Genomic DNA, 22,903 nt, shown 5'->3' with positions numbered 1-22,903 from the left:
GTTCAAAACAAAACAGGTCCAATAGCTAAAAAAGAAAACAAAAGAACAAAAAAAAAACCGGTTCCCGGTTACCGGTTGGCGGTTATAACCACCAATCGGCGGTTATTTGAAAACCGCCAACTGCCTAGGCGATTGGCGGAGGTGGTTAGCAATTTTTGCTAACCGGCTTTTCACCCCTACATCGTACTATTCTTAGAGGCTTATAGTGCTGGGTAAAATTCCTCCACGGAGTCTTGAGCATTTTTTACAAGCTGGAAAGGGGGTGTAAGATCCCCACCATAGACCAAAGAGTTTCTACGTAGCCAAATCCTTCTAGCCAAAGTGACAACCATCTCGAGGTTTTTATCATCTAATTTTTCCATCAAAACCTCAAGTAAGCACAAACCTTCACTCTCTACAATGAATAATTTCTGGATTTTCCTGTTACATTCCAGCCATATAGTTGTTGATGACTTGCAGCCCCAGAGAATATGGCCAATAGTCTTTGAACACAAACCACAAAAGGCAACAAAGGGGACAAAGGGGATCTTGAACTATCCGCTTCTTAAAAAGATTTTCTTTGGTGGGTAACAAATTATTACAAGCCCTCTACATAAACTTTTTTTACCACCCCTAGAATTTGCATCTTCCATATTTTCTTCCACAACCTACTCTAGGTTGAGACCTTGGAACATTCCCCTTTCCCAGCTTTCGAGGTGATAGGCAATTCTTACTGAGAAATTACCATTTGAATTTTCAATCCACATCAATTTGCCTTCTTGTCTGTTGGGACTTAGAACCAAACTACATCTTCTTGTCACTTCATCTGCATTATAAACCTTGTGGATCATATTTAAATTCCACCACATTGTGTCTTCATCAATTAGTTCTTTGACCCTTGCTTCAGGACCAAAAATTCTGACCGATGATTGGATGGGGTATGAAGTGGGCACTTATCCACTTGTCTTCCCATATTCTTATGGACTCCCTATTTCCTACTCTTCATACTAGACCCCCTTGAGCAGGGCTTAGGAAGTGCAAATACTACTCATGCATATGACAATTTGTTACCCAGATTTTCCTCCAAAACATTATTGTGCGGGTAATATTTTCCTTTAAAAATTCTTGCCACCAATTAGTCTTTGTAATGTAAGAGATGCCATCCCTACTGAAAACTATAGGACTTCTAATTTATCAAGTGTGTGCAATAGTGTGCAACAAAATATCATAATGCGGAAAATAAAGAGACAGATATTTTGTTGACGAAGTGGAAACTCAATCAAGAAAAAAACCACTCTGGGGCAGCCAAACCCATGATATCCACTATTTATAAGACAAAGCTAGTACATAGACAGATCACTCACATACTCGATGCAGTGATTGTATCTAGCACTCTGACGTGTAATCCAATATAAACGCTTTCCAACCAAGTCACTTACTTGAAGGGGTGTTCAATGGAATTATTTACTTTAGGGCCAACCCCTAAGATAGACTTCGGTTTAGCACAGCAACAGCACTTGGCAACGGCTTGAGAGAGAATGCTTCGACACTATAACTCTTACAATAAACTCTCTAAGCTTATACGGAATTCACTACCGAATTCTTACAAACAACATGCCTAGGGACCTCTACTTATAGGCTACAGGAATCCAAATTCGTGTCTGACTTGAATTGCCTAGGTGGCATCTGGACGGTAGCTGACGGCCTCCAGATGGACAACTGTGCAACCAGCTTTCTAAATTCGCACAATATTCTTTCCTGAATAGGGTCGTGTCCGGACGGTGTTACCTTATCGTCCGGACAGTTGCACTTTAGCTATACGCAATTTCCATATCAAGGCTTCGAGCGTTCGGACTATGAAGGCTAACGTCCAGATGGTTTAACTGATGCACACAATTTTCATATGAGAAGCTTGAGCGTCCAAACCATGAAGACTGACGTCCGGACAGTTGAACTTTGTATGCATGACTTGCCTTATGAAGGAGAGCATTCGGATGGGAACACACATCTTTTGGACAGTTGCAGTTGTCTTCCTATATCTGTGTTTTGGAAAGAAATCTTTCAACCTGTTGAACACTGAAAGGCATCCGGCCGTGTTGCTGAGACGTCTGGATGGATGCAAGGTGAAATAGTTCGAAGGTTCTCGACATAGAGGAAAGTCCAGACGGAAAGTTCTCGTCGTCCGAACGGATGATGCTTGGACAGTCGAGCGTCCGGACGGAATATCACATCGTTTGGACGGATGCAAGGGATCCGATTTTTCTGACTTAGAATCTGTGTAGAAGCGTTTAGAACCATAACTATGAATAAGAAGACTTCTGAAAATGACTAAACCCCTGTCTAAAAGCATCATTACATGAAAGTGATTTTGTTTAACAGAATGCAGCCAATTACAAACCAACACCTACTTTGTGAGCATAGCCAGATTGAAATTTTCCAGATCCTTGAAGCCCATTCCACCATGATTTTTAGACATTCCCGTCTTTTCCCAATTAATCCAAGCCACATTGTTATTGTTGTCTTTATCACCCCCACCAGAATTTGCTTATCATAGAATTTGATTCCCTCCAAAGTGTCTTATGTAATTGAAAAACACTAATGTTATAGATAGGGATCACTTGGAAGATAGCTTTAATAAGGATCTCTTTCCCCGCTTGGGACATAAATTTTTCCTTCCACCCACTAAACTTGGTTCTTACTCGTCCCTTTATTTCAGCAACATTTCTATTTTTTGCTCTTCCTACTCTAGTCGCCAAACCCAAGTACTTCTCGTAGCTGTTTGTATAAGACACCGCCGCTATAAGGATAAAATATATTCGCTGAATTCTCTTCTTGTGCTCTTGCTAAAAAAGATGGAGGTCTTCTTTTTATTTATCTTCTGCCCCAATGTGTTTTTATAGACTTCCAATAGCCCTTGTATTTTGCTCCATTCCTTCCATTTTGCTTTACAGAATAGTAAAATGCTGTCTACAAAAAATAAATGGCTCAAGTGGAACCCCCCCTCCCCCCACCCTCTCTTGCAATAAGGACCCCCGTTATGTTTTTCTCCCTCTCTGCCTTTGAGATTGTAACGCCCTGCCTTTTACAAAAATGCGTAAGTGAAAATTTCGATTTTCACTTGACATTACGACATCATCAGAGTTATAAATTTGCAGCGGAATATATTATATCCAACTGACTTGGAATTAAATAACACATCAGAACTTCTAACTAAAATACCTCTAGACATTCATTAGAAAATACTTAGAACAAATACATGGAAACATGTGTCAATAGTGATACAGGAGATTACATGGAAACTATTAGCAATCTTGTCAACATAAAATGTTATAAATACATAAAACTATAAACAAAATACAATCATGCGTCCTTAGCTTTAAGACCTTTTGAGTTCTAATCTTTGTCTATAAACCTGCACCAATATACATATATATAGGAAAAAAAAAAAAAAACGCAAAAATACTAAAGTGAGTCCACTGTTTCCCATAATATATGAGTGCTGATTTATTTAAGTAAATGCAACACAATGCAATAATATAAAGTAATGACAGTTTTATATGCACAGTCTTATTATAAAATTAATCATGAGCTTCTTACATTCAATCTTATAGAGATGTAACTCTAACACATAGATTCAAGAAAACGTAATTCCATTTAATAGAGTCTAGGAGACATAACTCCTGTCTAACGTGTTATAGGAGATGTAACTCTCGTTTAGAAGATGATAGGAGACGTAACTCTTGTTTAGCGAGTTCTAAGAAGACGTCACTCCTCTAACAATTTATTATCTTTTTGGCACAGGCAGACGTCACTCCCTGTTCCGTAGGCAGACATAACTCCCTCCTATTTTATTTATTAATATTTTTGGCTCAGGCAGACGTCACTCCCTACTCTTTTATAATGAAATTCGTTAATTAAAATAACAAAATATGCAAAAGCCACATGTGCAAACAATTAAATAAAACATAAACCACAACATTATGGAAATTCAGCATTACCCTCAGTAAGTAATAAATACTTACCGTTTTCTGCTACAAAGAGAGATCCACAGGAATAATGACTGCACAGTTATATACATTTAATAATATATTAGTATAAAATACTAAAAACATTTTATCACTTTTGACTTGTAATTCACTTATCCCAATTTCTAATGTCGCTTAGACATTATAACGGCGTAAAATAGGTTAATTATCACATAATTTATTATTACGGCATTTATTAATTAGGGATAAATATATTTTAGCCCCCCAAACTACTACTTTCTGATTTTTTAGCCTCATCCGTCCATTTATGCCGTCAATTCTAAACAGAAATCCGAAAATACCCCTCCTACACTTTGAAATTCCCACAGTTAAGGGAGGGGTATTTTCGAGTTTTTGGCCAATTTCTATTAGAATTGACGGCATAAATAGACAGATGTGGCCAAAAAATCAGAAAATAGTAGTTTGGGGGGCCATCCAGAGAATGGGTGGTAGTTTGAAGGGCTAAAATATATTTAACCCTATTAATTAACATCCAGAATACCTTTTAAGTAAAACGGTATTAAAAAAACTTATCTACTTTTGTATCAAATCGACATAATGACTCCATTAATATAATTAATGGGTTTTATATTTTAAAAGTACACAAGCGGTGCAGTATAAATAATTCTTATAAAATTTGGGTGGAATAACGGTATTAATGTTAATAACGCTTAAAATACTTTAAAATATTTGGGCAGCGTAACAACGCTTTTGTAAAATAATGTATTTTTTACTCGGGCATCATAACAGCATATTTTATATTTCAATACTTCGCTTGAAATATCCTATTTAAAACACATATTAAAAACATTAGATTACTTAGTAAATAACTCATAAAATCAATATTAAAACAAAACTTTAATTAAAAACTAAATATCATTTTTCTTTTCTTTTTCTTTCCTTTTCTTTCTTTTTCTTTTTCTCTTCTTCTTCTCTTCTTATTTTTTCTTCTTCTTCTTCTTCTTTCACAGTAAAGCTGAGAGAGAGAGACAAAGAGAAATAGAGAATTAAAGAGAAAGAGCTTGGGAGGAAGAGAGAGAGAGAGAGAGAGAGAGAGAGAACTGAATTTGAGAAAGATCGGGAGAGAAATTGAGAGAGTTTTGGGAGAGAAATGAGATGAAAGGATTGGGCTCTATTTATACTGAAATGGACGGCCAAGATTGCTCCAAAACGATTGTATCCAACAGTTAGAAAGAAGATTTGGGGAGAATTGGTATTAAAAATTGAACTTTCGAATATTTGGTGCATGAATCTGTTTCCTGTATAAGTCGATCGATCGACTTTTTTGGTGGATCGATCGACACACTGCTCACCGTCGATCGATCGACTATTTTGGTGGATCGATCGACATGAATAGTAAGTGAATCGATCGACAGTTTTGGTGGATCGATCGACATACTGTTCATCCGAATTTTCTTTTATTTAAATCTCTTTAATAAATTAGACTCATTATTATAACTCTAGTAAATATTAAATCTTATAAACATTTATACTTAAAATTGATGAATAAAAGAATTGATGAATATTTATCTAATAAATATTCATACTTATTCTATTTATATTATTAGGTCTTAAATCATATTTTAAGATATTTTATTTAATATCTTAAAATACGAGGTATTACAGAGATAAGAGAACTCAGACCTTTTGCACACAAAAGAAAGAGACTTAATTCTTCTAGATAATGAAGTCCTTAAGTTTTCCTCTAGTTTTAAATAGGTATTTCCGTCAATTTATTGTCCAATTAATTAACATTATAAAACATTAGATCAATCAATTAATACCACGTGACTCTCATTTAATATGTTATATGCCAACTATACGTGTCACGTGTCATAAATACTTTAAATTACAAATATATCCTAAGTAAAAACATTAAAAAACAAATTCTTTATTTATTAATTTAAATTTATTGTGCCATGTCGTACGCACAGTTGGCATATGACATGTCAAACAAGAGTCATGTGACATTGATTGACTGGACTGACATAACACATTATGAACCAATAGAACGATAAGTGAAGAGAATAACCTAAGGAAATCAGTGGAAAACTTAAAGATCTAATTGTTAAAATTAAAAAATTTAGAAACTTAATTGAAATTGCATAACATCTAATGATTAAAATATATGTGTGTGTGTGTGTGAGAGAGAGAGAGAGAGTAATGCTTGTTATACAGAAAGTGTGCACTTTCTATTTTTTTTATTTGAAAAAAAAAATGAATACAAAGGAGGACGTTGGGTACAAAGTGGGTACACTTAGTGTACAACAAACATTACTCTCTCTCTCTCTCTCTCTCTCTCTCTCTCTCTCTCTCTCTCTCTCTCTCTCTCTCTCTCTATATATATATATATATATATATACCCATTTGTTATCCAAAAGCCACTTCCTTTAAAATAAAAAATGAAAAAAAAATTAAAACTCCTATAATCTTCAGTTAAACTTCATCATATGTTGATTATGTTCCAAGAAATTCTTTATCTTTCTGAATATTTATTAATAATAACCGGGGCACAACTTTCTGTATAAAATAGATTCATATTATTGTGCATGTTAGATTATTATTTTTGTCGCTAAAAGCTGGAAGGCACATACAAAGTTCACAACCAGAAACAAGTTATTGCCACGTGAACTGATACAAATTTCCCATGACAAAATACGTATACAGAAACAGCCACAAAACCTTCACGTGAACCATGCATAGAAAGTCGAGGAGCAAGTGTACATGTGTCTTTGGAGTCCACCCCTTTAAACCACCCACTCACTGTTTTCAGTTTGTTGTTGAAGCCAAAAACCAGCGATTAAATATGAATTTTTATGAACAGGAAGAAAATTAAATCACTTCTTTCTTCTTATTAGTGCGCACAAGTACTTGAGCTACTAGAGAAGATCGAAGAAAAAAACACAGAGTGCTTCTTCAATGAAGAACCAGGGGTGTGAGATTGAAGCAATCGGCATCAACTACAAGATTCATACACAAAACAGGCAGCACCCATTTCAGATCTTCAGCAAAGAGCCACGAGAGAATCATCAAGCAGATCGCCATGTCCTGAAGGGCGTCAACTGCCGAGCCAAGCCATGGGAGATTCTGGCCATTGTGGGTCAGAGCGGGGCCGGAAAGTCGTCCCTACTGGAAATCCTAGCAGGGAAACTCACACCACAGAGTGGTTCCATTTTTGTGAACCAAAAGCCTGTAGACAAAGCTCAGTTCAAGAAAACATCAGGGTATGTCACACAAAAGGATACCCTCTTCCCTTTACTTACTGTGGAAGAAACCTTAATGTTTAGCGCAAAGCTAAGGCTAAGGCTTCCGCCGGCTGAGCTGACCTCCAGGGTGAAGTCCTTGATTCAGGAGCTCGGCCTGACCCGCGTAGCCGGAGCTCGAGTCGGAGACGACAGGGTTCGCGGGATATCCGGCGGAGAAAAGCGCCGGGTTTCGATCGGCGTGGACGTGATACATGATCCCAAAGTGTTGATTCTTGACGAACCGACTTCAGGGCTGGACAGCACATCAGCGCTTCAAATCATTGACTTGCTTAAGACCATGGCGGAAACCCGTGGCAGAACAATAATTCTCAGCATCCATCAGCCTGGCTTCCGGATTGTAAAGCTGTTCAATACAATTTTGTTGTTGGCTAATGGCTGTGTCTTGCACCATGGCACGGTGGATCAGCTTGGCGTGAACTTAAGGCTGATGGGCCTAGAGCTTCCTCTTTATTTCAACATCGTTGAATTTGCTATTGAATCCATCGACACCATTCAACAGAACCGAAAATTTCACCAAGAAACTCTGCCGCAGTTGCAATCAACCCCGCAACAAAAGAAAGGAGATGGTCAAGGTGAGAGTAGAAATGGTAAGTTCACACTCCAACAGCTCTTTCAACAATCCAAGGTCGTGGATGAAGAAACAATCAATGTTGGGATGGATTTAAGTTTCCCTCTCAAATTTGCAAATTCTAGACTGCGAGAAACCATGATTCTAACTCATAGATTCTCCAAGAACATCTTCCGGACAAAGGAGCTCTTTGCTTGCCGGACGATCCAAATGTTGATCTCCGGGCTTGTCCTTGGGTCGATCTTTTACAATCTGAAAGATGATTTGGTTGGAGCACAGGAAAGGGTAGGTCTGTTTGCATTTATTTTGACTTTTTTGTTATCATGCACCACAGAAGCCCTGCCAATCTTTTTGCAAGAGAGGGAGATACTTATGAAGGAAACATCTTGTGGAAGCTACAGGGTGTCATCCTATGCGGTAGCCAACGGACTGGTTTACTTGCCATTTCTGCTCATTCTAGCCATTTTATTCACAGTGCCCTTGTACTGGCTCGTTGGACTCAATCACAACTTCATGGCCTTTCTCCACTTCTTGTTGTTGATCTGGTTAATTCTGTACACAGCAAATTCGGTTGTGGTGTGTTTCAGTGCTCTGGTGCCTAATTTCATCGTCGGGAATTCCGTGATTTCCGGCGTCATGGGATCCTTCTTTCTCTTCTCTGGTTACTTCATATCAAAGCAGGGGATTCCAAGTTATTGGATTTTCATGCATTACATATCGTTGTTCAAGTATCCGTTTGAAGGGTTTCTAATAAATGAGTTCTCCAACTCAGGAAAGTGCTTGGAGTACATGTTTGGGACATGTGAAGTGAGTGGAGAAGATGTGCTTAGAGAAGAAGGCTATGGGGAGGATAGTAGGTGGAGAAATGTGGTTGTTATGGTGTGCTTCATATTGGTTTACAGGTTTATTTCTTATGTTATTCTTAGATGTAGATGCTCTCAAAGAGGGCTCAGGGATGCCCTTGTCTGAAGAATATGGTGAAAATCTCTCTCTCTCTCTCTCTCTCTCTCTCTCTCTCTCTCCCGAGTTTGATGACGAGATGGTTCACATGTCTTGGACTTTACTTGAGACAGCATGGAAAGGTGAAAAGTCTGAGAAAAAACAATAAAAAAAAAAAAAAAAGGTTTTCATGTGCAATATTTCAAACATGATGATATGTTTCTCTCTCTCTCAAGCACTCTAACACATTCACCAGGTTCTTCTTTTTCTTCTTCTCTTTATGGTTTATGTTTTTGTTCTTGTTTGTACATGCTTGGTGGACACTTACAGTACAAAATGTGATGGTTTTGTTCTGAACATGACAAGAACGAAGTCATAAGGTAACAGCGCAAATTTGAAGTAGATTAAAACCAAATTAATTTATTAATTTAAGCAGCTCCGAGAATCATATCATCACATGGCACATTTAACTGCAACATAGTTGGGCCAATTGGTACAATTGCGCTGCATGCCAACTGCAGACAGAGGGGCATGTTTGCCAAAGGCTGTTAGTTCTGTTCATATCATGAATTGGGCGACTGAACATATGATATGCCTCGAAACAATGAATTACAGGATAAATTATACAGGCCGCCCTCCAGGCTCTCGGTAATTCTCCAAGCTAGAGGGGATGTGTCTGTCGTCTGCCTAAACCTCCAGGGAGATGAGGGTAACTAATGCTTAATTGTAAGATTAGTTTTTGACTTTTTGTAAATTGAGGAGAAGAATCAATCAGATGCTGATAAATGGGATACCAAAGCAGAGCATTTGATGTCAACCCACAATAGCATCTGCTGGCATTTCCACTTCGTCACAGGAGATAAATTCAGATTCACTCTGCTCATCGGAAGCATCATGAACAACAGCATCTGGCACATACCCAGCTCTCTTCATCTGTTCCGTGAGCATCTTCAAAAGTAAATACATCTCCTTCCTCTGAGGATGCCTTTTATCTTTCACCATGAAAACATGCAAATCACTCTGGATTTTAATCCAACTGCAACCCGGCTGCTTGATAACTCCCTGTTGTCTCATCTGCTTCCTAACTTTCATAACATCCCTCCATTTACCAAGCTCAGCATACATGTTTGAGAGAAGTACATAAGGTCCAGAGTTCCAAGGGTCAATCTCCAAGAGCTTCTCTGCCACATACTTCCCTAATATAATGTTCTTATGGACTTTACAAGCAGCAAGCAAAGATCCCCAGACAACAGCATCAGGCTGCATCGGCATTTTGTCTATCAAACTCTTTGCTTCATCGAGGCATCCAGCTCGACCAAGTATATCAACCATACATGTATAATGGTCCTTCAGTGGTGTCAAACCATGCTCCGTTCTCATTGAGTGGAAATAATTACGCCCCTCTTCAACTAACCCCCCATGACTGCAAGCACATAGAACACCGATCATAGTGACATGGTCTGGTTTCTCTCCGGATGACAACATATTCTGGAAAATTTGAAGAGCTTCAGTTCCATAACCATTTTGTGCATATCCCACTATCATGGCATTCCAAGAGACACAATCCCTTTCCATCATATTTTCAAATACCCGGCTCCCATCTTCAACTGATCCACATTTCATGTACATGTCGATGAGAGAGTTCCCCACAAAAATGTCACTCTCCTCTCCAGATTGAAAGCGAAATCCATGCTTCAAAACGTGACCATGAGCCTGTCTGCCCAGCTGCAGCTCTGAAAGATTGGCACAAGCATTGAGTAGATTCCCAAAGGTGTAATGGGTTGGCCAAATGGATTCCCTCTTTAGAAGGAGGAAGAGCCCAAGCGCCTCTTCATTCTCCCCATTCTGTGTATACCCTGCAATAAGTGAATTCCAAGACACTACATTCCGCTCCATCATCTTTGTAAACATTAACCTTGCATCTTTCACACTTCCTGCCTTTGCATACCCACTCACCAAGGAGGTTTCAGACACCACATTCCTAATTGGCATCCTATCGAAAACCCATCTAGCTTCTTTGATTTTACAACATTTTGCATACATATCAACCAATGCATTTCCCAAAACAAGATCATCCCTGAATTTGTCACATTTCACAACGTGAGCATGAATCTGCAAACCTTCTCTAATTGCCAACAAACTCGCACAAGCACTGACCACACTAGCTAGAGTGACCTCATCTGGTTCAATGCCGCAATCCATCATTTTCACAAAAACCTCCAAAGCTTCATTTGCCGGACCATTTTGCTCATAGCATGTAATCATGCTGTTCCAAGAAACTCTGTTCCGTTCACTCATCCGATCAAAAACTCTGTGAGCACAAGCCACACTCCCACACTTAGAATACATGTCAATAAGAGCAGAACCCATATAAACGTCCGACGAGTAGCAGGATTTGGAGACCAAAGCATGTATTTGAATACCCATTTTCAAATTCACAAGGCCCGAACAGGCACTAAGAGCACTACCAAACGAGTACTCGTTAAGCATAAAATTCTCCCTATGCATTTTACTAAAATACTGTAAGGCTTCATCAAAACGATCATGTTGCGCAAAACCCGATACCATTGAGTTCCACGAGCACTGGTCTGGCTCAGGCATCGACCCAAAGACCTGCACAGCCTCATGAAGATAACCCCATCTTATTAACGCACTTATAATCGAATTCCAAGTGAAAGTATTCCTTTGAAGCATTCGATCAAACACTCTGCGTGCATCGTCCAAAGAACCGCATTTACCATAGACATCAATAATCCTATTCTGGATAAAAACTTCAGAGGAAAACTGGGATTTGATGATACGGGCGTGGATGAGGCGCGTGTCTCGCACCGACCTCGATTTGACGCACGAGTCCAAGAGCTTCGCGAAGGGAGACGAGTCGTGGAAGGAGAGGTCCCCCACCACGAGTTTCTGGACCAACCCATGTCTAGCGACTCTAGCCATTCCATTATCTTTACATGTGATGTTTCAAATCTCTCCCTCGTTCGCTCTCACCCTTTTCGCGTTCCTAAACGAAGGAAACGAGAGACAATATATATATATATATAAATTTATGTCATTTTAAAAAAAATAACAATCTGTATCAAATTTTTTATTAAGAAATGAGTATCAAAATGATATGAAGCTTATTTATTAGTATTCATAATATTTTTATTAATTAATTGTTTTAATTTTCTCCAATAAATAAGGTATCCATCATTTTAATACACATCTCTTAATAAAAGACGTAGTATTCCTAGGATTTCTCATTTTAAAATGTCCAATCATGTTCAATTACCCAGTCAAACAGGTGGATCCATAGCAATTTAGACCAAAGAAATGTTATTTAGAGTTATCCCATCATTCTTCTATGCAATTAATTGTGGACGGATCTCAATCCGCTACAATCTATCAAGAAATGTCCTATACTACCAACTCATATTTCAAGAAATTTTCCTTCATTTTCCTCCTTAATTTCTAAAACCAAACACATGGGATTTTTTTTCGTATTTTTTTTTTTTTTAATTTTCCTTTTTTGGGTCACTGGAATTAAGAATTGCAATGCAGGAGAAAGATTGAAACGCTTCACCAACCGGCACTTACCCAAGCAATAATAGTGTTGAAAAATAAAAGACTCCTCATTTATTGTGTGTGTGATTAAGTGTGCAACAAAATATTAAATGCGGAATTTAAAAGAGACAAATATTTTGTTGGCCAATTAGAAATTCAATTAAGAGAAAAACCACTCCGGGGCAGCCAAACCCAAGATATCCACTATTCAGAAAACAAAGCAGTAATACTCACATACCCCTGATATAGCGATCATACCTTGCACTCTAACACATAACCCAACGTGAACGCTTCCCAACCAGATTTCCTATGTGAAAGGGTCTTCAATGAAATTCTTTAACTTAGGACTCCTCCCTCAAGTAGACTTCACACGATCAAACCACACAACGGACAACTCTTAGAGAGCTAGCAGATCTTCACAGTTTCTACCTAAACACCCTCTCTAAGCTCAAACGAATTCACTACTGAATTCTGTGAATAATACAAGCCTAGAGACCTCTATTTATAAACTTTTGAAAACCTAATTCAACACTAATTCGGAGTTCTCTGAGCGGCGTCTGGATGTAGGCATAGAGCGTCCAGACGGCAAGCTACAACCAACTTCCATAACACGCTTCACGCATTGCCTTATTAAGGACCGCATTCGGACGGTGTTGCCCTAACGTCCGGATGGTTGCAAGCTGTCTTCACCAAACGTGTCTGCTGCGTAGTTCAGAATCTTCTCGAACACTGAGTAGCGTTCGGACGATGTTGCTCTGTCGTCCGGATGGTTCATGCTGTCTATGCTGAGCTATTTAGAATCTTCTCGAAATGATGGGCGTCTGGACGCTTCACTAGCCCGTTTGGATGGTCAACTGAGGATCCAACTTTTGCTGAGTTGTAAACTACGCAAAATCTTCCTAGATTCCAAAAATTGCCTTCTTGAAGCTTGAGACATTGATACTTGTCATATAAAGCCTTTCCATAGTTGAAAAATAAACTCTGAATATTCTGAAAAACTCTGGAATAATACGGCATCCCTATTACAGCAATACACTTACATGGTAGTGATTTTGTCAACAAAATGTAGCCAATAAAACTAATAAACTCTCAATTTAGCAATTCTGGGACAAAAATCACTTGACCGATTTAAAAATACAGTTCCAGTCCAAAAATAACAAATACTCTCCCTTTTGACTCAAAATGGCAAAGGGTAAACAAAATATCTAAACCACAGACAAAAAGTTATACAATTCAAAAATAATAGGGATAATAGAGAAGTGTCTGCAAGTAGCCAAAAAAAAAAAAAAAAATCAGAAGTTTGTAAAACAACTGATAGAAAAAGGAACAAAAATCCTCCATGTACCAAATCCTGTTGATCCACAAAAAGCAAGTGACAGAGAGAGATCCGTTAAATAAGCTGGATTTGTGCTACTTCGGCTTCTAGCTCTTGAAGCCAGGTACCATAGACTGAAAACCTTCAGTCACTTGAGTTTACAAAGCCTGAAACTGATTATTTACATATTGAAATCCTCTAGTTAACTGGTATGCTAGATAAATGAGAAGATTCACCAGTGAACCTCTAACTGGAGCAGATATGAAGAAATAAGCTACGGAAGGCTCTGCATGAACTGGGGAAAAAGTTCATCTAAATCCTGAGACCTTTGGAATTTGAGCATATGACTTTAACAACAGTCTGTTTTCCAAATGATCCATCTGTCAGACGTTGTGTTGGGAGCCGCTGGCTATCAGATTCCTGAAAAGATTTAATAGAAATATTTTCAAAAATACCACCACAAAGAAAGATTAGATTTTGTTAGTTCCAAAAAAAAATGTGGTATTATGACGGCTTGTCAATTGGATGTCAAGATTACATAAGCAAATATAACAATCTAAATGGCACAAATATATCAAAATCAACCTAACACATAGACAGAATAAGATTTTCATGCACAATATCTCAAGAAAATATTCCAATCAACAAATATTTCAATATTCTAAAAAGTACAAAACTTAAAAGAACATAGGAAGACAAAGAGAATACCACGGAATGTGAAGAGACGTGCAAAGAATGCCAAAATCTCGAGAGAAATCCACGAGAAAAACACACAACATGACAAAAATAAGAGAGAGAAAAATGCAGTGCTGTGCAGATGGCAGAGAAAGCCAAGGGATCGCGTCCGGACGTATTACTACGCTTCCGAACAGCACACTGTCAAATCATCGATTGACAGAGCCATGCGCGTTCGGACTCAAGAACAGTTACATCCGGACGGTTCACACTAGAAGCTAAAAACAGAGGAAAAATTTACAGAAAAATAATTTTTCCTAAAAGTTAGCTTCAGAACACGTATGCATAAACAACTGTTAAGACAGTCAAATAGCAAATTCAAAAATATGCAAAGATATAATTGAGAGTTAAGTATTCAATAAGCACAAATTTCCCTGCAGATAGAAATTTTAAATAAATGATTTAACTCATGCTATGCGTGTGTGTGTGTGTGTGAAAGGTTTCTCAATAAGGTACGATGTCTACTAATATGATTTACAACAACTGAATTTTCTAAACTAGAGAGAAATATTTAATGTTAGATCAGTCAAAAGTCAAACCTTATCTCACTAAGGCCTAGTCACCCTCATCTGATATATTCCCCCTAAGAAACAATACTTTTCTTTTACTTAGTCCTTTAGTGACCGTCTATTTCCGTAATAAATTGTTCATTGATTGTTTCTATAAGGACAAGTTCAAGAACATTTTTAAGCACATTCAGCATTAGATCTTTTGAACCCAGATTTTCTAATTTTTTTAATGCTTTAATTATTGCTTGTGCTGCAACCTAGAGAGAATGCTAGAATTTATGGGTTCTAGGTTCAACTAGTGAGTTGGTCAATTTGACTATCTTAACAAAAAAATCTTTTTCATCAGATTTTTCAGAAGCTAAAAATCAAAGAGTAAAAAAACTATACCGTAGTGGAGCTTTGGATAGTGCACAATTTTTTCATCATATGAGAAAATCAACTATCTAGCATTAAGATGCAATAGGAAAACTTAGTAGATATCAGGTATAAACTCTTAATTATATATAAGCATATTCAATCAATGTAGAATGAATTGAGATATCAAGCAAAAATACATATAATATCTGAAAAGTTTTAAAAATAAAAATAAAAAAAAAAAATCTGCATCTTTTTCCCCATTTTTTTTTTTTTTTTTTTTTTTTTTGTTGAAAATAAAAGACAGAAAAACAACAAAAACATGCTTATGGAGAAAATAAATAATATATAGTCTTAGTATGTAGGGTAAGAACAAACCCGACCTTATGGAGAGAGGTTTGGAATTACTAAGATAGAAAAGCAGCCGCCCGACATGCTTTTTCTGTCAGTCCCATTAAATACCTACAAAAATTTCTCTCAAGGCAAACAAGAGAAAATATGGGGATAGAAAATATATTGTTCCTTAAACAAAATGTAAGGCATGAATAAGATATGACATAATAAGCAATGCAATGTAAACATACCTGATATGCACTAGGATTTAGGAACCAAAATCTTAGGCATGGTGTGACTTCACCTTTACTAGGTGAGTCCACTCCCCCTCAAGGGGTGAATAGTCTCGTCATTCCTGACCCATAACTGATTGACCCGTGGAGGTGGTTTGCGGGTCTTGTTCATGTTGTCCATTCTCCTTAGTATACCTTGCATCAGGCTCAACAAATCCTCATAACCATGGTTGCTATTGGGCTTCTGTGGCTTTCTTTTGAAACACCTTGATCTGCTCTTCTTTGGTTTGCCACTCTAATTGGCAGGAACAAATTTCTACGATTGCCGCTGATGCCATGGAGCCTGACGTGCCGTCGGAGGTAGAATGCTTGATGTAGCTTTTGTTGGCTGCTTCCTTTGAACCTTTGACTTTTGAGCCTGAAACTATTGACATTTGGGTCAAATGTGACCGATGATGCCGCAGTGATGACAGGTGGGCAGACTTTTTTTGTTTGAATGCTTCTTGACAGTCTCTACAGATTTAAGGTTAGCATTTTTACAAATAACACTGTCCTTACCTTTTATATGTCTCCTATGTGGAATGACATATATATTTAGATGATGAAGGTTTTTCAACTTTACTATTCCTCAGAACATCCTGCTTAATCTTAGATTTGTGAGTTTTTAAAAGAAAACAATTTGATCTAATATGACCAACCTTCCCACAATTATGACAACTAGGAACAAACTTACCATGAGCTTGTGTTATTGTTTCTTTGGATTTAGGCTTCACACAATTATTTAAGCAAAAATTTTCAGAGTTATCTAAACAAGTTGTATCTACTATCACAGGCTTAATAAAAAGAGAATCTAATTCAGAATTAGAAGCATGTGAAGTAGAAGCACCCAAATCATCAACAATTATGCCAGGCTTGTTAGAATCATCTGTATGAATACAAAGCATGCTTTTTAAATTATCACTAGAAATTTTTTCAAGGGATCTTCAGATTCTTTTAATTTATTCTCAAGTGTATCAATAGTGTTAAACAATATGGTATTCTCAGATTTCAAAGAGTCAATCAAAGCATGTGATTCAGACAATTGAATGATTAAAGACTCTTTTTCTTGTTTAACCTTTTTGAGATCTCTATTGGAATTCACAAAGAGTTTACCCATCCTTGAAGTCGTTTTAGAGAATTCATCATCAAAAACATCTTCAGAGAATTCAGAAGGATTAAGAGGAGTCATGGATCAAACTAAGGAAATTAATCCAAAAAAAAGTGTATCCGCTTTGATACCAATTGAAAAATAAAAGACTCCTAATTTTTCGTGTGTGTGTGATCAAGTGTGCAACAAAATATTAAATGCAGAATTTAAAAGAGACAAATATTTTGTTGATGAAGTGGAAACTCAATTATGAGAAAAACCACTAAAAGCCAAACCTAGGATATCCACTATTCAAAAAACAAAGCTAGTAACAAAGAAGTAACACTCACATAACCCTGATGCAGCGATTGTACCTTGCACTCTAGCACGTACCCAACGTGAACGCTTCCCAAGCAAGTCTCTTACCTGAAGGTGTCTTCAATGGAATCATTTAGCTTAGGGCTCCTCCCTAAGCTAGACTTCACACAGTCAAATCACACAACAGACAACTCTTAGAGAGCTAGCAGATCTTCACAGTTTCTACCTAAACACCCTCTCTAAGCTCAAAGGAATTCACTACTGAATTTTGTGAATAATACAAGCCTAGAGACCTCTATTTATTGGCTTTTGAAAACATAATTCAACACTAATTTAGAGTTCTCTGGGTAGTGTCTGGACATAGGCATAGAGCGTTCCGACAACAAGTTGCAACAGTCTTCCATAACGCGCTTCACACATTGCCTTATTAAGGACCGCGTCTGGACGGTGTTGCCTTAGTGTCCGGACGGTTGCAAGCTATCTTCACCAAGCATGTCTGCTGCATAGTCCAGAATCTTCTCAAACACTGAGTAGCATCTGGACGGTTCATGCTGTCTATGCTGAGCTGTTCAGAATCTTTTCGAACTGATGGGCGTCAGGACGTTTCACTCGCCCATCTGGATGGTCAACTAAGGATCCTACTTTTTCTGAGTTGTAAACTGCGCAGAATCTTCCTAGAGTCCCAAAATTGCCTTCTTGAAGCTTGAGACACTGATACTTGTCATAATAAGGCCTTTCCATAGTTGAGAAATAAACTCTGAATATTCTGGAAAACTCTGGAATAATACGGCATCTCTGTTACAGCAGCACACTTACATGGTAATGATTTTGTCAACAGAATGTAGCCAATAAAATTAACAAGTGTTTTGTGGATGCCATTGTGAGGCATATTTGAAATTTATTTGCCTAGGCTGGTTCCATATGGGTTGCTTGGGTGAGAGTATCTTTGTTGAGATGGGGGCATTTCTCGTTAGTCAAAATGCCTCAAAATTGTTCTTGGAGCTAGAGGAAGTTGTTGAAGTTAAGGGATACTATCAAAAACTTTATCCACTTCAATGTAGGTGATGGTAATGACATTTTCCTTTAGCTTGATAGATGGCATCTAGTTGGGATTTTGTACAAAAGGTTTGGTCTTAGAATTGTGTAACGCCCCCATACCAGCTAGTAGGGGTGTAAACGAGCTGAGCTACTCGTGAGCTTACCCGAGATCGACTCGAATAAGCTCGACTAGTACTCGAATCGATTATTAAATGAGCTACTCGTGAACACGAAAATCAAACTCGATTATTAAACAATGCAAACTCGTATAAACTCGGCTCGACTCGACTAAAGCTCGTGAACCCGCTCGTATAAGAATCGAATCGTTTATTAAGGCTCGACTCGTATAATTTGTTAATATATAAGTTATTTTATATTATAGTATATTAATAAACAATATACTATATGTAAGCAAAAAATTAAGTAACCAATAAAAATGGTCATTGGTCAATATATATTAATTGGTTATAATTTATTGGTTATATGTATATAAAATAGTAAAAGTGAATAATATAATACTTAATTATTAATCATATGATATAATGACAATCTAGATACTTAATCATGTTATTCATGTAATATAATATGACTATATGATCATATAATAATATAACATTATAGCATATGACATGTAATCACTGATTCACTATATCCAATGTTATAAGTATTATTATTAAATACTTATGAATCATTATATCACCGTTATCACGTAATCCTATATTTAAGATCATATGAATCATATGATATTAGTATTATTAGTAGATAGTTAGAAATTAAGATATTTATGACTTATAATGATAATACTCATCAATTTGTCATAGATAAATTATAATCTCATAAGTCAAGTGATATGATAAGATTTATAATTCATAATCATATATATCAAGCTGTAAGTATAAATTATAGCACATAATGTCATATAAGTATACAAATACAATGATTAAGTATTTAGATACTTAGATACATTGATTAAGTATGATGTAAGATTTTCAGTAATAATACTTAAATACAATGATTATGTATATAGACTACATACATAAGTATGAATTCACATTCAAGCAAAAATAAAAAATAAAAAAAGTATGAATTCACATTAATCGTATGATATAATGACACCTTTGAAACTTAATCATATTTTTCATATATAATGATATGTAATTTATATAATCCCAAATTAAGTTATTAGGATTGGTCCGATTGGAATTACCAATGTGTTAATTATAATTACAATTTAGGTATTATCATTAGAATTTAAATCATATGATCTAACATTGTGCTATATAACTATTAAATATGAATTATATGATCTAAGAATTATCATTAGACTTAAAATATATATATATATAGGGTGTTTCTCACACACAATCGTTCACTTGATCTAACGTCTACAATTGAATTATCAACAAATTATTTTAATCTTTGATTTTTTTATTGGTTACGCAACCTTTAATGCCGTGGTGAAACACAATAAATTTAAGTCAACATGTAAGGGATATATATATATATATATATATATATATATATATATATATATTATAGTTTTAAAAATGCCTCGAATCCTCTAGGGACCATTTTTTTTTTCCTTTCTATCATTTCACTCGTGGAATCAAATAATTCCCAAATAAATATGAAGGAAATTAATTTTTGTTTTAATTCTTAGCATGCATATTAATTTTATCTATTTTCATGCAATTTTAATTTATGCTTAAACTTTTAAAAATAATATTTTAAATTTTCACATTTTTTACTTCCTTAATTCTATTTAAAATTAATTGACATTAATTCTATATGGATATAAATTTCTTACAAATAAGGTGAGTTAAAAGAGTTCAGTCTCTAAAAGTGTTATGTATCCCTTAAGCACATAAGAAAGAAATATTTTTTTGAACTACTAAAAAGCGTGTGATAAGTACATACTATTAAATAAATGTATTTTTCGCATATTAAATGACACATGCTACTTTCAAAGATTGATTTGTAAAAAATTCTTACAACCAAATTTGTTAAAAATTTATGTCTAGAGCAAAAAGTGAATTAGAGAGGATTCTAATCAATTCACATTTTTAACCAATTGTAAAAAAAGCTCATGAACTACTCGAAACAGAGCGAAAAGCCTAATATACCTGGCACTTGGTGTTTATTTGGATGAAACTTTCATTATTATTCTTTGAGTTTTTGCAAGATTTTAACTCATTTATTAGTTTTTAAAATTGCATTTTTTTTTAACACGTGAAATGTGATTGGATTAGAACCTCTTCAATTCACTTTTTCTTACTGGTATTAATAGATGGAAATAAATTTTTAACAAATTAGATTGTAGAAATTTTTTTACAAATCAATATTTGAAAGCGTCATGTGTTTTTTAATATGCGAAAAATATATTTATTACATACTTTTTAATAATATTAATAAAAAAATATTTATTTTTTATATGCTAAGAGACATAACACTTTTTAGAGACATAACACTTTACTGTTACTTAAACGAGCCGATCCCGGACAGACAATACCCGCTCAGGATCGGCTCGTTTACACCCCTACCAGCTAGGGTTAGGGTCATCCATGCACAAACTCAGAGGCGCAAAAATCATAAGGTCTGCCAAAGCACTAAACTAGGATGCATGATTTCTAAAGCGAACGGAAATTGTCAAATTCATAAACTTCATTACAAGTGGAAACGATTATCAAATAACAGTTAAGTCTGACAACATAGATAAAAGTCCAAGGGCATAAGTTCGTGCTAATGCACTAGAGACAACAAAAGGGTCATGCAATGCTCCTACTGCTAGCCTAAATTCCCAATTTCCGGCCGCCTAGGTCTCACTGCTCAAAACCTGAAAACAAAACAAAATAAGGGTGAGCGAGAAATGCTCAGTAAAAAAATCCTCAACCATAAAACAGTTGAGTTAAATTCATTTCTTTAAAACCTCAAAACAATTTATTTTCCAGTCGCAATTCAAGGCATAACTAATACCTATCACTATTTATACAAGATAACCTTCTTATTAAAATCCTTACTTAAAACATTGAATCTCTTAAAAACCCTTTGAAAACTTCTTGTGTCATATTGTTAATTAATTGCAATTCAATTCTCAATAAACCAAGTTAAGGCCTATTCCTTTATATGGAACATACAATTTTAATGATATACTTAAAACTAATTTCTCATAATAGGGCCCATGTACACTATTATGCCCTGTGTATTTAGGGATGCGCGGTCTTTGCTGTGACCATGGCAGGTAATTGTGGCCACAGGCCTGCCCCGTCAGCTAATTAATCAAAGTGCACTTAGCATGACCTAGAGACGGATTACCGCTTCTCAACGTTCTTCAGCGGGTGCGCCTCCATCTCAAGCAACGGTACCGAGCTTATCCTCTGTGAATTTCTGTCAATATCTCTGGGGCCAAAAATAATCTCCTCCACACACGTGCCCTTATCTCAAAAATTTCTCCTTTATTTATCTTATAAAACTTTCTCATTCTTTCTTGTATATCTTGAGGCAACGTGTTGGAGGGTTTTTTTTACAATTATCCGCTTCTCTTTTCGCCACTTCTAAAAGTGGAGATTTCCCATCTCGGGGTAAAATAATAATTTTTTCTAAAATTGAAAAGTCCTTTAGAACTGAGGTTTTTCTTAAATCACTACTTTCAAAATATCATTTCCACTAAATAACTTTCATATCAAAACTAATGTAAGACAAAATCCTTCATGCAAACAAAATAAGTTGAAATGCAGAACAAGAACAATCAATCGCAAATATGCAAATAAAGGAATAATTGAAGTAATATGACATAAACAATTTGAGAAGGGGTAGAGGATCCCTTACATCTCTGAACGCAGCCATTAAAATTTCTGGCTGCTAGCTAATCACCTAAATACAGGTTCAAACAAATCCATTAGCGTAAGCTCGCTACTAGACAACGTACTAACATATCTACAGCTTGGTTTGCTAGCATATTGAGAATGGTTTCCAAAATATATGTATAACAACCTTAACGAAATAATATTTATACCATTAAATAGGTAACAACATATATATTATTAGAGTCATGAAATTCGAAGAAATTTGATGAGGTTAATCAATTCAGAAAATAGGCTATAGAGAGAAAAGAAATGAAAGTAAAAGAAATAACTAACAGTTTCCAACATATTATGGTTACGCAAGGGAAAAGAAGTAAAACTTTTAATAAATATTAGGTGTCAACTTTTACTGTACAACATGGTGAAAGAAGGAATAAATTAGATAGACACATGAAGAAATTATGGGATCCACAAGCCACGGCTAAAGGCAAAAGAAAAGAAAAGAAACAAAATTTAATGCTTTAGGAAGGGAAGCTGAACAGTCATAGTAGGAGATAAAATTGCTAGAACACAAGCAACAAATCTGAGCAAATCCTTGTTCAGACAGAAGAAAAGGGAAAAATTTGTGCAATAAGGGTCTTAAGTACCTCATGGAAAGAGAGATAATAAAAGAGATTAAAATATGGAAAGCAAAAGTCAAGGTGCATGAAAGGTGGGTGGGCCTTTCTTGTACAACAAGGAGAGAAGAAAAAAAAAAAAAAGCAACAAAGAACAAGGAATGGGTCCTACGGTGAGTCAAAGGAATGGAGAAAAATT

At 36.1% G+C, this 22,903-nt stretch overlaps 2 protein-coding genes across 2 annotated transcripts; one reads left to right on the top strand and one right to left on the bottom strand.

Annotated features, from left to right (window-relative positions):
- Positions 1-6,621: 6,621 nt before the first annotated feature.
- On the top strand, positions 6,622-9,212 carry LOC133857065 (ABC transporter G family member 5-like). The gene has a single exon (XM_062292174.1). The coding sequence runs from the start codon at positions 6,924-6,926 to the stop codon at positions 8,805-8,807; it is 1,884 nt and encodes a 627-aa protein (XP_062148158.1). The 5' UTR covers positions 6,622-6,923; the 3' UTR covers positions 8,808-9,212.
- A 99-nt stretch (positions 9,213-9,311) lies between these two features.
- Positions 9,312-11,767, bottom strand: LOC133857064 (pentatricopeptide repeat-containing protein At2g13600). The gene has a single exon (XM_062292173.1). The coding sequence runs from the start codon at positions 11,718-11,720 to the stop codon at positions 9,591-9,593; it is 2,130 nt and encodes a 709-aa protein (XP_062148157.1). The 5' UTR covers positions 11,721-11,767; the 3' UTR covers positions 9,312-9,590.
- Between the last annotated feature and the right edge of the window lie 11,136 nt (positions 11,768-22,903).

The sequence above is a fragment of the Alnus glutinosa genome, chromosome 14 (assembly GCF_958979055.1).
Source record: "Alnus glutinosa chromosome 14, dhAlnGlut1.1, whole genome shotgun sequence".
Classification (NCBI taxonomy): Eukaryota; Viridiplantae; Streptophyta; class Magnoliopsida; order Fagales; family Betulaceae; genus Alnus; species Alnus glutinosa.
The sequence above is the reverse complement of the archived record's forward strand: the minus strand, read 5'-3'. Positions and strand labels throughout refer to the sequence as shown.

What these genes read in the sequence shown, in the direction of transcription:
- LOC133857065 (XM_062292174.1), top strand. Translation starts at nt 6,924, where the DNA reads ATGAAGAACCAGGGGTGTGAGATTGAAGCAATCGGCATCAACTACAAG.
- LOC133857064 (XM_062292173.1), bottom strand. Translation starts at nt 11,720, where the DNA reads ATGGCTAGAGTCGCTAGACATGGGTTGGTCCAGAAACTCGTGGTGGGG.